General features: G+C 35.1%; 1 protein-coding gene across 1 annotated transcript; it reads right to left on the reverse strand.

Annotated features, from left to right (window-relative positions):
• Positions 1-9,522: 9,522 nt before the first annotated feature.
• Positions 9,523-17,609, reverse strand: LOC143050827 (E3 ubiquitin-protein ligase rnf146-like). The gene is made up of 2 exons (XM_076223940.1): positions 17,298-17,609; positions 9,523-14,708 (listed from the first exon to the last, which is right to left on the reverse strand). Exons 1-2 carry the CDS (start codon positions 17,512-17,514, stop codon positions 14,008-14,010), a joined length of 918 nt encoding a protein of 305 aa, XP_076080055.1. The 5' UTR covers positions 17,515-17,609; the 3' UTR covers positions 9,523-14,007.
• Positions 17,610-17,857: the final 248 nt, after the last annotated feature.

Genomic DNA, 17,857 nt, shown 5'->3' on the forward strand with positions numbered 1-17,857 from the left:
GAAGGGGAGGTTGGGAGGGACCTTTAATTTATGATAGTAAGTATTTATTTAATAAAACCTCATTTTACTTTAAAAATGTAAAATTTTATGTCAACAAATACGCTACCATCATAAATTCTGAGTAAAATATAGAATCTAACACAAAGCTGAATCTCCTGAACCAGAAGATGCAGGAGGAAAACAACTCTTTGTGCGGAAACTAAAGGTCCTAAGGAGTACAAACTCTGAGCTTGAGTAGCTAAAGACTGCAGATGGTTAGAAATGAAAAAATTATCAGTTCTCCAGAAACCTGCAGATAAGAATAAAGAAGCATTATTAAAAAGGACCCAGGAGGTAGAAATAGCTCTGTTTAGAATTGCACATGAGGTGTTCCCGCTACCACTCTCCATGTACACGAAAAGAGTAGGGTAATGCCGCTACAAGGGCAGCACTCGCACCCGCAAAGTGGAGAGGGATTTATATAAGTTGTAATAACTTGTTTCCCAATCAACAATAAATAAATATGTTTAAACTACCCGACGTCACCGTTGTTGTGACGTTAGCTTTTCAGAGTTCAATACAAGTATCATTGCAAGCAGACGTTCTTATTTACTAAGCCCTAATTTGTGTCCGATACAACCACTCTACGAAATTGGTGCCGAGACCAGGATGAATCAGAAGCTACGTTCGATACGAGCAGGACATGGAAGTACAGTTTCCAGACTGATAAAGAAATTTGAAGACGTTCAACAGGAAAAAGATGGAACCGTGGACACGGAGGATTTGTCATGCAAACATATTGGATAGTCTGAAACGGAAGCAAGAAATATTACGCAAGTTAGATGAGGACATAGTACAGGAACTGGACGACGGAGATATTGAAACAGAGATCGTTGAAGCAGATGAGTATGCATTTAACTTAGAAGGTAAAATTCGTCAAGTCAACAAATTTATCTTAGTCAAAACTACGTCGTTGAATACACACGCAGAAAGTTTTACTCCACGCATAGAAACTCATTAGTGGCAAGGTTTCGGTGCAAAATATAGTTGACATGCATTTTGTGTCCGGACACATGGACACAACGATAAATTACAAACATTGAATATAGTAATTCAGTTTAAATGCTTGATTTAATATAAATGACCAAATGACAAATGACACAAATGAAAATTCAATCAGATTCAATTTTCTTAAATATGAATTATACTGCAAATTTCCTTTTGCATTGTGTTTAAGCACCGGACACATATAGAACACCAATGACTATACTTATATTTAATATTCAAATCATTCCTGGATATTAAAAGGTGTGCAATATTCAAGATATAGAGTGAATAAATCGTCAATATAATATTATACCCTCATATGAAGTATGTAAAAGGACAAACTTGTGTTGACCAAATTCTTGCAACTTTTACGGAACTAAAAATACGCAATGCGCAGGCGCACGTACAATCTATTAATTCAGGTTACAGGTAACTTTTTAATTGGTCTTCATGACTATTGATAATAAAATCGCATGGCAATGCAACTAATCCAAAGTAAGAATATATATTATATTCTTAGATAATTATTAGATATCTATAGAAACTACTCAACCCGTTCGTACTATAAACTCTTCATATACAGAACACCAGAACAACTCAAATTACCGTTTGTCAGATTTTCGCCCATCCTTTAGCTCAACTTGTGAATACAACAAACTACCCAAGTTGAATCTCCCTTCTTTTGATGGAGATATACTTCAATGGCAATCATTTTGGGACTCATTTGAGACAGCCGTGCATACGAACCCAACCTTAGGCAATGTCCAAAAATTCAATTATTTGAAATCGTTACTTCACGATGAAGCTCTAAAATCAGTGACAGGTTTTGCGCTCACTAATGCAAACTATGAAAAGGCAATTTCCCTATTACAAGAAAGATATGGTCAGCAACATAAAATTACACAGAGGTATATGCAGGAACTTATTGATATTACGTCGCCTAGGTACACACTTTTCAACCTCCGACATTTTTATGACAACATTGAAATTTACATAAGAGGTTTAGAATCACTAGGACAAACTGATGAATCATACGGAGCGCTGTTAGTGCCAATAATATTGAACAAACTACCAGGCGAAATTCGAAAAAACCTTGCAAGAGAATTTGGGTCCACAAGCATACGCTTAGCAGACTTACGAAAAGGCATATTTAATGAAATAAATATCATGGAAGCCGGTAACTCAACAGACAGTCATGCAAATCCTACCGCTACTGCAGCATTTTTGACGAACACAACACCGCGAAAGCGACAATCAAGTCACAGCCACCAAAATAAGAATCACCAAAACACTAACTTCAAATCTAAACAGTGCGATTCATAATTGTCACGAATCACACACCTCGGTAAATTGTACCAAAGTAACTGTATAGAAAGACCGCATGTCAATAGTAAAAAGAGACTGCATATGCTTCAACTGTTTAGGACATCATAACTTGGTTGATTGTATTAAAGTCAAATAAAACATGTAGAAAATGTCATAAGCGTCATCACACGAGTTTATGTAAGGATAATGCACAAATAGATATTGAAGATAGTGTGAACGCAAGTACCATTCAACACAACGCGAAGGAAACGGACACATTTTTACATTCACAGGTAACCACGAATGTCATGCTCAAAACCGCAATAAATCCTGTAAGTTCAGGACTACACAATCTTTAGAAGCCAACATTCTTTTTGATGAAGGTGCACAGAGGTCGTTCATCACAGAAGACTTGGCCGCTTAATTGCAGTTATCAATAACTGGCACAGAAAGTTTAAATTTTTCCGGGTTCGGGGACAGTGCAGAAAGTACGAAAATTAGACACTTAAAAACTGCAACTATTTATTTGCTCACAGACGAAGGAAAATTGCCGATCAGAGTATTGATCGTACCGGAAATCGCCGCACCACTCCAAACTTAGATCCGCAAAGCTGCTAAATTGTCATATTTATCCGAGATAAAACTCGCACATCCAGTTACCGCGATGACAATTTCCAAGTCTCAGTACTCGTAGGAGCCGACTACTATTGGTCAATTATAGAAAACCATATCATTATAAAGGGGTGAGGGAAGTACTGCCGTGAAATCAAAAATAGGTTATTTACTGTCAGGACCACTTCACGGTACACCAAGTTACAATGACCAGCCAACATCTATGATGAATGTAATGACATCAAAAAAGACAGAAGAATGCGACCTGAAGAAGTTTTGGAAGTTAGAAACACTTGGAATTGAGCAAATAGATGAGAAGGAAACAGGGAACAAGGAATTAAGAGAAGTATATGAGAAGACATGTATCAGTTACCATGACAACATATATTTTGCTACATTACCCTGGAAAGAAGAGCATCCACCATTACCAATGAACAAAGAGATAGCCCATCACAGAACAGAAAACGTAATTAAACGACTGAAAAAGGAACCGCATTTATTACAGAAATACGGAGAAATAATAGGTGAACAAGAAAGAAGAGGATTTATAGAGAAGATAGGCGAAGACACAGTGACTAGAAACACAGTGCACTACATACCGCATCATGCCGTCAAAAAAGAATCGTCGACTACACCTATTAGGATATAGTGTTTGACTGTAGCAGTAGAACAAGACAAGAAACTCCTAGCTTAAACGACTGTTTAATGGATACACCACCTGATCTAAACGAGTTAACAGGTATTTTACTTAGATTTCGATTAAATCAATGGGCAGTTTCAACAGATATTGAAAAGGCGTTTTTGAATGTTGGATTATAAGAGAAAGACTGTTATGTAACTAGATTTTTTTGGTTTTCCGATCCTACAGACTCTACAAGTCCGCTCTCAGTTTACCGATTCAAATCCGTCTTATTTGGAGCTACCTGTTCTTCATTTATTTTAAATGCCGTTGTTCAAAAGCACCTAAGTGAAAATACATGTGAATGGACTGATGCTATACAGAAGGATCTTTACGTTGACAACATAATTTCAAGTTTTCCAACCGAGAGCCAATTACTACAATATTTTGACACATCTCGTACCTTATTTGCAAAAGCGGGATTTAATTTACGCTCTTGGGCATCAAACAACAAGACTTTACAAGATCGTGCAACGTCAGAAAATATACTTGATAATGACAAACTTATCAAAGTATTAGGACTAAGATGGAATACAGACAAGGACACGCTTACTTTCGCAAAACAGGAATACGTTGAAATGGAGGATCATTTGATTACAAAGCGTGAAATTCTTAGACAATCTTCAAAAATTTACGACCCTCAAGGAATTATAAGTCTGATAACAGTAAGGATCAAAATGTTCATGCAGACCCTATGGGAGAAAAACTGGATTGGGATGAACCGTTATCGCCAGAAACTATAATGGAATGGAAAGAAATTCAACGAGACACACATGAATGTATAGAGACTGAAATTTCAAGACCGTATTTCAAAGAAAGGAGATCAACGGAAGATATTTCACTACACATATTCACAGATGCAAGTTTAAAGGCGTATGAAGCATGTGCATATGTAGTTTTTCGGGAACCAGTCTACGCTGATTATGTATAGAAACAGAGTTGCCCCATTGAAAAACATGACAATTCCGAAACTTGAGCTCATGGCAGCAGTGATAGGGAGTAGATTACTGAAACATTTGAAGTCATATATAAGCTTTTCACAAGCAACACTTTGGAGTGACAGTCAAATTACACTGAGCTGGTTAATAACTAAGAAACAAGTACCGATTTTCGTCAAAAACAGAGTTGCGGAAATAAATCAGCTTAGCAGCAACCATTTGATTTTCTGGGGGGGATTGGGGCTATGGTTTTTTTTTCTGGACAAATTTTTTCTTTCAATTTTAGCATTACATATAGTGGCAGCTGAGGGATCAAAAACAAATTATTTTTTTCTCCAAAAACTGGAAACAAACTTTTTTTCTCCAAAAAAAAACCATAGCCCCCCCCCCAGAAAATCAAATGGTTGCTGCCTTACGCATGGATTGTCCGACTGATTCAAACCCCGCAGACTTACTTTCAAGAGGTATGACAGCTGTAAGTTTAAAAAATTGTGATCTATGGATGAAAGGCCCCGGATGGATTGTTGATACTACAAAATGGCCTCAGTGGAAAAAAGAAGAAGGTCTAATATTTACAACTCTAACCAAAGATAACTTATCAACAAACACAAACGATACAGCGACAAGTATTACAGTGGGAATAAATAAAATCATAGATATAGATAGGTGTGGAGCGTACCAGAAACTTCTACGTGTAACAGATGAAATTTGAAAAAAATAGGCAGGACAGGAGTTTTGAGTAAAAAAAAAAGGCAGGATGAGACAATTGCCAAAAAAAAAAGTCAGGACGACAATTTAGGTAAATCAGGATAAACTAAAAAAAAAAAAAAAAAGCAGGACCAAACAGAGTGAAAAATAAAAAGGCAGGACAGGAATTACAGCTTAAAAAAAATTGCAGGACAAAATTTTTCATCCTAGCCCCCATAAAAATCAAATGGTAGCTCCCTAAAGCAGTTGAAATTGTACCTGGACGAGAAAAGGTTGATACGTTGTGGCGGACGTTTAAACAACGCACCTATTGCCGCTTCAGCCAAGTTCCCGATATTATTGCCAAATAAGGATACATTATCAACTCTAATTATAATGGATGCCCAAAATAGACTACTTCACTCTGGATTAGAAAGTACTGTCACTTCTTTACGACAGTTTTACTGGATCCCAGCAGTCCGACAATATGTGAAAACAATTATTCACAAATGTGTTACTTGCCGAAATGTTACAGGAAGACCGTATGCTACTCCGTACCCGCCGCCTCTACCAGCAGACAGACTAAGAGATTTGCCGCCGTTTACTGTAACAGCGTTGACTTTACTGGTGCATTGAGCATCAAAACTAAAAATGGAGTTGGAGGAAAAGCATACATTTGCCTATTTACTTGCTTAAATAGCTGATCTTTAGCCTTTAATAGTAGAGGGAGATAATCCTTTCTCTTCAAAAAGGTGGATCCGAAAGTCTGCTTGTTGTTGTACAGAAATTTGGAAAGGATCAATTTCCTTCTCACTACACCAACTACTGAAGATAGTCCACTTGGCATCATAGACGATGTTAGTGGAATCTCTAACTGCTCGGGAGAGATGTCTGGCTGCGCATTCAGGAAAACCTCTCTCCTTGAAGTTAAACATGAGAGAAGCCACGCGAACAGATGAAGATTCTCTGAATTGGGATGACGAATCTTGCCTTTGAACTGGGACAGAAATTGTGTCGTACTGGTAGAACCAGTGGACGAGCACAAGACAGATGAAGAAGATCTGAAACCAGGCTTGTTTGGGCCAAGCTAGAACAATAAGAATGACCAACCCTTGCTCTGCTGAGATCTTCCGAAGAACTTCTGACAGAAATCTGAACGGAGGGAAGGCGTAAGCGAACATTCTGTCCCAAGCTAGGAACACTCATGCAGTCTACTGCGTAAGCTTTCGGATCTGGTACAGGAGACATGAACACTTGAACTTTGTAATTAAGGCTTATTGCAAACAGGTCTTTATGAGGAGACCCCCACTGAAGTGTTATGGCCTGAAATACTGATTGGAGAAGTTCCCACTCAATCTGTAGATGAAGGTGATTGCAAAGAAGGAGGAGTTCCCTCTTGGTTTCGCAAATAAGCCACCACAGTGGTGTTGTCCGTTGCTAGAACCAGAGATTTGTTCTGCAGTAGGGACTGAAAATGAGACAGTGCAAGAAGAACTGCCTTTATTTCTAGTATGTTGATGTGTTCCTTCAAAAGATTCCTTCCACACTCCTGACACTGAAAGACCTTCCATAAGCTCCCCGACCGAGGTTGGAGGCATCTGTGAACAGAGTCTGATTTGGAACTGGAGAGGACAGAAGTTGGCAAAGCAAAACGTTTGCTTGAGAAGTCCACCAAACCAAATGAGGAAACAATTTCTGATGAATGATTGAAACTGGAAATTCCTAATCCTGTGTAACTGGGAGCCAATGTTGATGTAGATAAAATTGAAGAGGTCGAATGTGAAGGCGACCAAGTGGAACAACATCCGCTAGTGAATTCAAGAGACCTAGTAGTTGTGAAAACTGGCGAGCAGTAACTGGTTTTTTTTTTAAGATAGAAACAGATGAATTTTTGAACAAAGATTCTGAAACTTTTCCTGAGGAGGTCGAACTATGCACTGATGAGTAAGGTAATGTTCGCCTAGGAAAATAAAGTCCTGAGACGGAATGAGGTCCGACTTTTTCCAAGAGATGAGAAACCCTATAGAGAGAAGCAATCTGATGACTACATCGGTATTGAGACAGAGTTTCTCGGGAGAAAGATCCTTGATCAGTGAGTCGTCCAGGTAAGAATGAATCTGAATAGCCTGTGAATGAATGTGAGCTATGGCTACCTGCATGAGTTTGGTAAAGGCTAGTGGTGCAGTTGACAGACCAAAAGGGAGAACTCTGAATTGGTAAACCTTTTGTTCCAAATAAACCGAAGGAATTTGCAGTATGAATGGCAAACTGGAACATGAAAGTAAGCGTCCGTCAGATCCAGTGATGTTGTCCACATACCTGGAAGAATAGAAACTCTTATTGAACGATTGGTCTCCATTTTGAAATGGGGAATAATCATGTAAGAATTGAGGATAGGCAAATCGATGACTGGTCTCATTCCTCCGGTCTTCTTAGATACAAGGAAGAGACGAGAATAGTGATACTCTGATGGAATACCTGTCCCCCTCCTTTTTGTTTGTTAAATTACTCTTAATAATGACCATAATATATAGACGTTTGTTTTACTAGTATTATTCAAAACAAAAATGAATTATATAAGTATGTAAAAAACATGACCCATTCAAAGATATTGCATGATAATTGATTAAAATCGTACTACAGGAACTTTATGCATTTCAAATAAAATTTAAATATATTCACAATAAGTAATCAGTCAAAGTCCTCGATCTCTTTCCGTCGGTTAGATTTTGATATTTGTCTCTTGTCTTATTTTTGGTATAACTATTTATATAAAATAACAGAGACATATATATATATATATATGTCTCTGATAATAATAAGAAGAAAATGAATAAAAAATATATATGAGGTGTTGATGACGGTGGTTTGTGGAGTTGTCATCTTATAGACTTTCCTTTTCTGTTCGGTGTGTTCAATGTAGATATATTTGATATTTTAAACTTTAATTTGATATAATTTTTTGGCATTAATAACTAAAAAAATATATTAAGGTCACAATTAATTCGATAAATAAAAAAAAATAAAAACAAATTGCGCTGTTCAGCGATATGCGGTTTGCGATCGGTAATGAAATTTAGATTTACCGTCTAATTAATATTCGTTGTTGAGTTATTTTAATGTTATGTTGCATATTTAAGTTGTTTTGCTGTTTGTTCTCATGTTCTGTGGTATATTTTAAGTGTTCTGTGGTATATTTTTAGAGTTCTGTGGTATTCTGTGGTGTTCTGTGGTATTCTGCGGTGTTCTGTGGTAAAAAGACGCTCCGCCTTTTTGGACTTATTATTCTAACTTCAACCAACTTACTGTTGCTTTTTCATCTTAAGAGATCTAAATCTTGCCATGTTATTTGATGGAATAAAAGGCTATTTTGAAGTCTTTCAATAGACCAGGCAGGTTTTAAAACTAATTTCCACACTTGAGGCAAGCACTGTCTTAGGGATTTGGATGGACAGTCGGTGTATGACATCAAGTTACAAATATGACATTTCAATTCCTTGACACCATTTGCGAGTATGGTCTTGAGGAAACGATGATAGTCCGTCGGAAGGGGATGATAAATGGCTGACCCGTGTTAAGAGAGAGCCATATCTCTTGCACACTAAAGACACCCTTGTAGATTTCAAAAAAGAGCAGGTTAATGCCGCTACAAAGCAGCACTCGCACCTGCAAAGTGGAAAGGGATTAATATAAGTTGCAAAACTTGTTTCCCGATCCACTATAATTAAATATGTTTAAACTAATTCAGGAAAAGAATATTATATGAGTATGATGCCTCCTTTGTTCTAGACCAAACAACTGAGCCATGCCCTTTCACAAGGTAATACAATAGGCAGAAAGACAGTAAAATTTGGTGATATAAGTTAAAAGTTACACTACTTAATACAAGGCATACCTGGGTGTAGAAATCTAACTCTCAATAAAATTGATAACTTAATGGTATAAAGAGTGTTTTGCTCTAACTAACGTTGCTCTTACACCTAAATACTAGCTACTTAGCAAAATAGCAGCAAATAAACAGTTTTAACGTTGCTCTTACACCTAAATACTAGCTACTTAGCAAAATAGCAGCAAATAAACAGTTTAAAGTTTATGTTTGGGATTAAACGCAAGATCTTCAACACTCTCAGTGAACATCATGGTCATTCAAAATAAAGGATTTATAATTACAAAGCAGGTGCTAATATTCAGTTTCAGATCTTCACCAGGACATATAAACCAGACAAAATATGGTGTGATCTAAAAGTATTGCTTGGACAGATATAACACATCAAGGAGGGAATAAATATTTTAATAAGAACTTTCAACTTTAGTAAATAAAAACATATTTAATATACTACAACACTTGTACATACAGATAACTAAATATCACCATAGCATAACATTATGCCAAATACCTCCAAGAATTTTCATATAATTTCATCATTTTCTTAAATTTTGATTTAAAAAAAGCATAATATGCCATTGTCTATTGCAAGTCCCTGATGATGGGAGAAACATATAATGATACATGTATGCCTGTACTTACAATGGAATATTTTCTGGAATTTGGGGGCTAATGCCCCTTTTTAAATTCTATCTTCCTAAAATGCAGGTAAAAAATTTATAAGGCATTACACTGGCAAAATGTTTTAGAAGTTTGCACAGCACAAAATATTCATACATTTTTAATTCTAAACTCAACCTTAAAACCAGCATATATGGCACAATATAGAAGATGCTGTAATTAACCAAAAACTATCACAGTTTACATGTACACGCATATACATTATAAATAATATCATTCACTTTATTTTTTTTTTAAATCATATGAGATTCTATTACATAAATCTACAGTTTCAAACAAGTTAAGTATTTCTATGAAATATCTATTTTAATATATTCTTTATTTGGTCAAGTTTAATACAAAGCTTGTATGAAGATTAAATAAAACTCTGTCAGTGTTCATGTTCTAATGACCTCAGGGGTTATATACGTATACCCAACTCCCCCTTTCATAATCTATAGCATTCTCAGTACTATTTTCCAAGAGTGCACATTATGATTGGTAAAAATGTCTTCAACCCAATTACCAATGACTGACCAACAATAAGAATATAAATAGAACTTTTGTTTTTGAAATGGTGAACTACAAAGGTTTTTACAACATGTGCAATATGCAAAATTTGTATTATTTCCATTACCAATATACCCTCTTTTACTTTACACTGATTCAATGAACTTGATTCCTGAATCCTAAAGTGACAAGGTCACTGTGTCCAAGATCCCTGAATCCTAAAGTGACAAGGTCATTGTGCCCATGATCCCTGAATCCTAAAGTGACAAGGTCATTGTGCCCAAGATCCCTGAATCCTAAAGTGACAAGGTCATTGTGCCCAAGATCCCTGATTCCTAAAGTGACAAGGTCATTGTGCCCAAGATCCCTGAATCCTAAAGTGACAAGGTCATTTTGCCCAAGATCCCTGAATCCTAAAGTGACAAGGTCACTATGCCCAAGATCCCTGAATTCTTAAGTGACAAGGTCATTGTGCCCAAGATCCCTGAATCCTAAAGTGACAAGGTCACTGTGCCCATGATCCCTGAATCCTAAAGTGACAAGGTCATTGTGTCAATGATCCCTGAATCCTAAAGTGACAAGGTCATTGTGCCCAAGATTCCTATACTAGTATCCTAATGTGACAAGGTCATTGTGCCCAAGATCCCTGAATCCTAAAGTGACAAGGTCATTGTGCCCAAGATCCCTGAATCCTAAAGTGACAAGGTCACTATGCCCAAGATCACTGAATTCTTAAGTGACAAGGTCACTGTGCCCAAGATCCCTGAATCCTAAAGTGACAAGGTCACTGTGCCCATGATCCCTGAATCCTAAAGTGACAAGGTCATTGTGCCCATGATCCCTGAATCCTAAAGTGACAAGGTCATTGTGCCCAAGATTCCTGAATCCTAAAGTGACAAGGTCATTGTGCCCAAGATCCCTGAATCCTAAAGTGACAAGGTCATTGTGCCCATATAATTTTAATATTATCAATGTATTCCTATACTCGGTCATCATTGTACTCTTTATTCTATCATTCACTACATTAATCTTAAGATAAAAAGAAAATTATCTCAGTTAAGATACATATCTAATAGCTCAGCTCTACTGTCAGACATAAATTTTATTCCAAACAAATGCTCAAATGCCGTAAAATAATGTAGTCTGAAACCAAATACTTTGACAGAATGATAATTATTGGAACAGAGTGGGTTGACTTTATTCTAAATTTTGTGTAATTATAAATGTTATTCCATACAGCCTCATCACAATATTCACTATCATTATTCATTATACTTTACTTGCTGGAAAAAGAAAGGCTTTAGAGAAAAAATATTGTACTTTAATTTAGATTTCCTTAGAGCTGTTCCAAAAATGATCATGGTGGGAGGATGGGAGGCAATCAACATAATTTATTGTGGGGTGGTTTCATTTCCCTTTGAATTTTAAGGAATTGCAATTTTTATGAAAAATTTATATTATGCATGGTTGGGTTGTGGTAATAAGTACCTCCCATATGCTCAATTTTGAAATAGCTCTTAGTTCAATGTAGTGATAGATAGTTTTTCATCTCAAATTATTTTATGAATAAAATTTTCTGATCCTAAGAGAAAATCAGGAGCATTTAGTAATTTCCGAGAACAAAAATGTGAAAAATCGTTTGAAAACACCATTAAAACTGTGGCAACAAGTCATGGAAAAAGGGGTTAAGTCAGCAAAATTGATTTCACTGAAATACCAAATGCTCCGCAGGGCACAGCTTTATACGACCACATAGGTCGAACCCAGAACAGTTGGGGCAAGTATGGACACAACATTCAAACTGGATACAGCTCTGAATTTGGATTATGATTAAATAGTTGACACAGCATAGCTTTCTAACACAGAATGAATGTGGTCTAATGAACTTAAAAATTATTTTTTTGCTTTTGAACAATTTACTTTGCTGTTGAATATTAATCCTCTCAAAGAAAAAATATTTGAAGAAATTTTCTCTTTAAATTCTGAAATCTGAAATGAAAAAAAAAATTTACCCCCACCCCAATTTTTTTCACTTCCCCCTTTCCCTTATTCCAAAAATGATCTCAATTCAAATTTCTAATGCAGTTTGCAACAATAACTACTCATTTAAATACATCATAAAATATTTAAATATAAAATGTCATACAGTCATGGTTAAAATTAATATTGATTAATAGTAACTTCTTAAAAAATAAATGGGGAATGTGTCCTAAAGGACATAGATGATGCCCCCGCTAGCATATAACATTATAAAGGGACATAACTCAAGAACTGTAAAAGTGAAGCTACCAAATTGAACTTAAACTGAGTTTAGAGGTAATAAGCATTATATACACAATTCATTAAATTTAGTAGAGACAAACTTAAGTTAAGAGAATAGAAACTAAAAAAATCTTCAATTTTTCCACTTGTATAGGGGCATAACCCTAGAATGGTAATCAAAGTGCTTGTAATCACTGAATGGCAAAGATTGCTTTAATTTATCAGTTGGTAGTAAAGTGAATATTGCATTGTATATTGTATATAGCATTGATTTAAGTTAATTCAACTTCTATTCTGGACAAAGAAAGAAAATTCCTTTGAGGTGATTCAACAACCATTCTGAACAAAGAAAGATAACTCCAATTTATTGACTTGAAACTACAAAAATGCTTGTTTTGGCCCCTTTTTGGCCCTTTATTCCTAGACCGTTTGCCCCATAACCCTTAAAATATATCTCAGCCTTCTACTTATGGTATTAAACATTGTGGTACAATTTCAGAACAATTGAAATACTTATACACAACTTATTGTTCTGACACTAGATAAATGCTATTTTTGGGCCCTGTGGGACCCTAACTCCTAAACCTGAGGAACCATAACCCCCAAAATCAATCCCAAGCTTCCTTTTGTGGTTATAAACATTGTCTTAAAATTTTATTGATTTCTGTTTACTTATACTAAAGTTATTATCCCGAAACCATCCGTCTTCGGACGACACTAACGGCGACAACAACGTGATATCAATATACGACCGCAAATTTTTTTGCGGTCGTATAAAAATAACAAATAACATAAATATTTTTTTTAACAATATTAGCACTATTTACTTCAAGTTTAACATGTTTAAACAAATTTTGTTTGTTAGAAAATTCAAATAGTAATGACACTGAGGGTGAAAGTTACAACTATAAATAGTTACATGTACAGCAATTTTTTGTGGTAACACAGCTTAAAAGGAGTACAATACACAAGTATTACATATTAATTGAAGATTCCACCTGTTTTTTAATGGTACCTATTTTTTTTCAAATAATAACATTGAACGTTTTCTTTTTTTTGGAAAATCTACAAGATTGAAGAGGTACATTCTATTTACTTTGTCCAAAAAAATAAAATTAGAGCGATTAAGAAATTTGAATTTATAATTAATTTAATAGGTGAAAAGCTAAACCATTATAACTGAGTCTTAAAGGTGACATTCTGTTACATATCCCCTTGTTGTAAAAGTCAATGAAATGATCTTTAACTTATCAGTTTCAAGGTTTGGTCATTTTTATAAATCATAACACATACAGGTCTTGTGTAAAATGTACAATGAAATTTCAACAAATTATATTCATAGAAAATTAAATTCTGGAAAATAGTAACACACAAATGTACAAAATATAAAGCATCTGACATAATCATATATTTAATGCTGTTATTATGTGATGAAGGAAACCTTACAGAGAAGTTGTACTTGATCCAGAAATATTTAACTGCTGTAAATGTTCTGCAAGATCCTGCTGTGATGATGTAACACTACTAGGTGGACTATCCACAGGGGTATTTGGAGTCTGTGGGGTATTGTTAGGGACACTTAGATCATCAGTATCAGGACTAGTTAACATTGTTGTGGGTTGGGTATTTGATTGTATCTCTTCACCTCCATCACCACCTAGACGACTGGAGATTTCATTATCAAATTTGAGTCCAGCTACACCTTTAACATCAGGTATACTAATTAAGTCTCTTTTAATTCTCCTCTTCCTTGATCTGTCATTTCTCCTATACTGAATCATGTTTTCTAAATCTATGATATACAAAAATCCTGCTATCAACAATTCAAATAGTTTTTCTCCTGTTTTGTGACGACTTTCTATTTCCTGGCTGGTTCTATCATCATATTTCCACCATCCATTACGACCTTCATAAAACCACTGATATTCATTATCAAATTTTATTGTCTTATCTAAATCTTCAGTTCGAACTAAAACAGGTTTGGCAAAAAAATCTGCAGGGATTTCCTGTCTACATAATGCACATTTTTTACTTCTGTTAGCTACACCTTTTACACATAGAAAACAAAAGATGTGTCGACATGGTAACTGCACAGGATAAATACTAGGTTGTAAACAAACAGAACACTCTATGGTAGGATCACCTGAAAAAAAAAACAAAAAAAAACATTACAATATCTATGAGTGTACAAATGTAAGTTTATCATGTGTCGATAGTAGTTTCAGACATTGTTCATACTACATGTACATTTTTTACAGTAAAACCTTTATAAACCGGCCGTTTATGGAACTATGAATAAGGGCTGGTTTGGACATACAGTGAGCCAGTTCTCTCAGGTTTCCATTTTGACAGAAAGTTAGTGACTTGTGACGTCCGATATTTTGCATGTTATAGTTCTCTCTGATTGTAAATTATATCTGATATATTGAAATACTTTCCCTTCGTTTTTCATTGTTTGCATTTGCATCATAATGCTTGCGATGTTTGGATTGTGAGACGAGAATTCGATTTACTTCCGTGATCATTAATTTGAAATGTTGGAATTGCCGATTAAAAAGCCAGAATATTATAAACGTAATTTCATCACATCGAAACGTTGTCGTACAGTGTACAATACCCATTGATTGTTGTCATCCAGGTGTTTTTCATTATCAAAGTCATTTGTTAAGGGGTTCACAATGGGAAACCCAGGATTTCGAAATCACGATGTAAATTTCATACTCCGCGATTTAAGTTTGTTAATCCAAGTTACAATGTAAGTTCAATCCGAGATAATTCGGTGTGTCTTTTCGTTTAATTGACACGTTTATAATGTTTTGATAAATAATACAGCTCACTGTTGCACGCTTGTAAGTTCACAGTTTAACACTTGACTAATTGATTATCCTGAAAAGCCATATTGTATAAACAAATATGTTTTGATTGCATATTGATCATTGAAATAAATTAGACAAACCGGTTTTGACAGGTAATAATTAATGTAATTAAGAGTATTGGGACTTCATAATTAGACCAGAATTGGGAATACACAGGATCCGGTTTACAAAGGATATTTTAACATAGACTTTGAAGGGAAAAAAATGGGACTTTCATTTTCGGCTGGAATGGACAGGAAACCGGTTTATTCAGGGTCCGGTTTAATCAGGTTTGACTGTATATCTTAAAAATGATCATACAATGTGTAAACATGATAAAAAGAATGTAAAATATAAAAAAAAAAAAAAAAATTTTTTAAAAAGTATTGTCAGAATCAGTCACTTATATGTGGGGAAATTTGATTGATTATATACAGAATCACTGAAACATGACTGTAGCCAGCCCCCATTTATAAAAAGTTCTGGATCCGCCCCTATATGTGATTTTCTACCAACATGTTTGACAATTCCAAATAGGATCATATAATTTTATGAAGTAAAAGTTATTTTAAATTAAAGTTAGTAATTCATAAAAGGAGACTGACCTCTCAGTTATCCAATTATTTTAAATTTTAAAAATCAGAAAAAATAAACTTCACATCTGCATGATCACAATACTTAATATACTAAAAATAGCTGATATCAATTTTTATAAAAACTTGCCAACTGGCAACTGCACAAGCTTAAATTGGTGAGAAAGTGACATTTAAAGGAACACTCCTTTGTTGATTTATGTATCATTGTCATTTTGTTTAGTTTCTTTTGTTACCTATTCTGACATCAGACTTTGACTTCTTTGCGTATTGCTGTGTGTTTGTTTTTTCTACATTAGCTAGAACTAAAAAGTGTAGGGAAAAGGTTGAGATCTCACAAAATATGTTTTACCCTGCCACATTTAAGGGCTTGTCCAAAGTCTGGTGCCTCTGGCCTCTGTTAAGACTTGTTTGATTTTTAATTTCAGTTCATTTATATATTTCAGAGTTTAGTATGATGTCCAATATCACTAAACTTGTACACATTTTTGTTTAGGGGCCAGATGAAGAATGCCTCTGCAAGCAGGATTTTCTCCCTGTTTTGAAGACCCATTGGTGGCCTTTAGCTGCTCTTTGGTCGGGTTATTGTCTCTTTGCACATTCTCCATTTTCAATTTTACTCCTAAAAAGGCTGAAATTAATTAAATAAATTCAGATTTTGGTATGTAGATTTTTTTGTGGGGAAGGATCTTAGGAAATCTGGGTAACCATTTGAAAAAAGAAGTATATCATACCTAACTTGGATGGAATTATAACTGATTTTATCGATACTTTTGGATATTTCCGAAAACATGCAGATGAGGTACAAATAATGTAAGAGTTTGTACATATAAGCAAAAATTTTAAATGTCATTGACATTGAAGAAAAAATGTCAAATTCGGTCTTAAAGTTGAGAGGAGTCCAGCAAAAAAAAGACTTTAATGTTATATTGTACATGTACAATGATGTAGGAAGGAGTCGCATGAAAAAACATGCATTACCCTTTGTGGGATAATTTTCGACAGACACCACCCGAGTCTGACTAAATTACTAGCTTACTATACAGTATGGGATTTGTTGATCGTCAAAGGATATATACATCTACAGTGCCCAAAAATTGCTTACCTTCATTTCCTTTACATTGTGGATGATTGCCTCAATAGGAAATCACATACAATACATGCAGATCTCCTAATTTTATATCATAATTTCACAAATTTATATACCACTATACCAGTCTTGTAAAATACTTTTTTTTACAAGTTGCAGTATCATGACTAAAAGTTACATATATATATTTATACCATTTTCTGTTAATCGGGAATCATACTGAATGTTCTGAAATTTTGTACTGGCTTGTTGGTTTGGTTTGATTTCACTGCATTTATCTTCATCGTCTTGATCTGCCATCTCACGTTGTCGTCCTCCTTCGTCAGTTTCATTCCGTGCCATTTCTCGATTCAAGGTCGCCTGGTTGGTACAGTCGGCAGCACTCCCACTTCTTAGGCCAGGCCTGCTCATACCTGCTGCATTTGATGCAGCGACTAATTTAATGAATCACAAAAATCGACCACTTCCAGTTAGAACGGCCTTGACCTTTCATCGTCGTTACGAACTTTTCGAACACTTTTCGGAACACTAATGAACTTGTGCGGTACAAAATTTCATTGGAAAATCAAACTAAATTTAAAAAGTTAATATCAAAACGATTCTTTAAACAGTGTAAAAGACCCTATAATATGTATCCGAAAATAAAATATGATGACTAAATAAAAGTCTGCTGCTGGACACAGCATAAACTATTTCCGTAACGTATTGATGGGGCTTTTTATTTGTCTCAGCATGGAAGTATTGCTTCCATGGT

The sequence above is a fragment of the Mytilus galloprovincialis genome, chromosome 1 (assembly GCF_965363235.1).
Source record: "Mytilus galloprovincialis chromosome 1, xbMytGall1.hap1.1, whole genome shotgun sequence".
NCBI classification, from domain to species: Eukaryota; Metazoa; Mollusca; class Bivalvia; order Mytilida; family Mytilidae; genus Mytilus; species Mytilus galloprovincialis.

Excerpts from the sequence above, each read along its gene's own strand:
- LOC143050827 (XM_076223940.1), bottom strand. The coding sequence starts at position 17,514 with ATGAGCAGGCCTGGCCTAAGAAGTGGGAGTGCTGCCGACTGTACCAAC. Across the intron at positions 14,709-17,297 it reads TTCCCGATTAACAGAAAATG|GTGATCCTACCATAGAGTGT; the intron begins GTATAAATATAT and ends TTTTTTTTTCAG.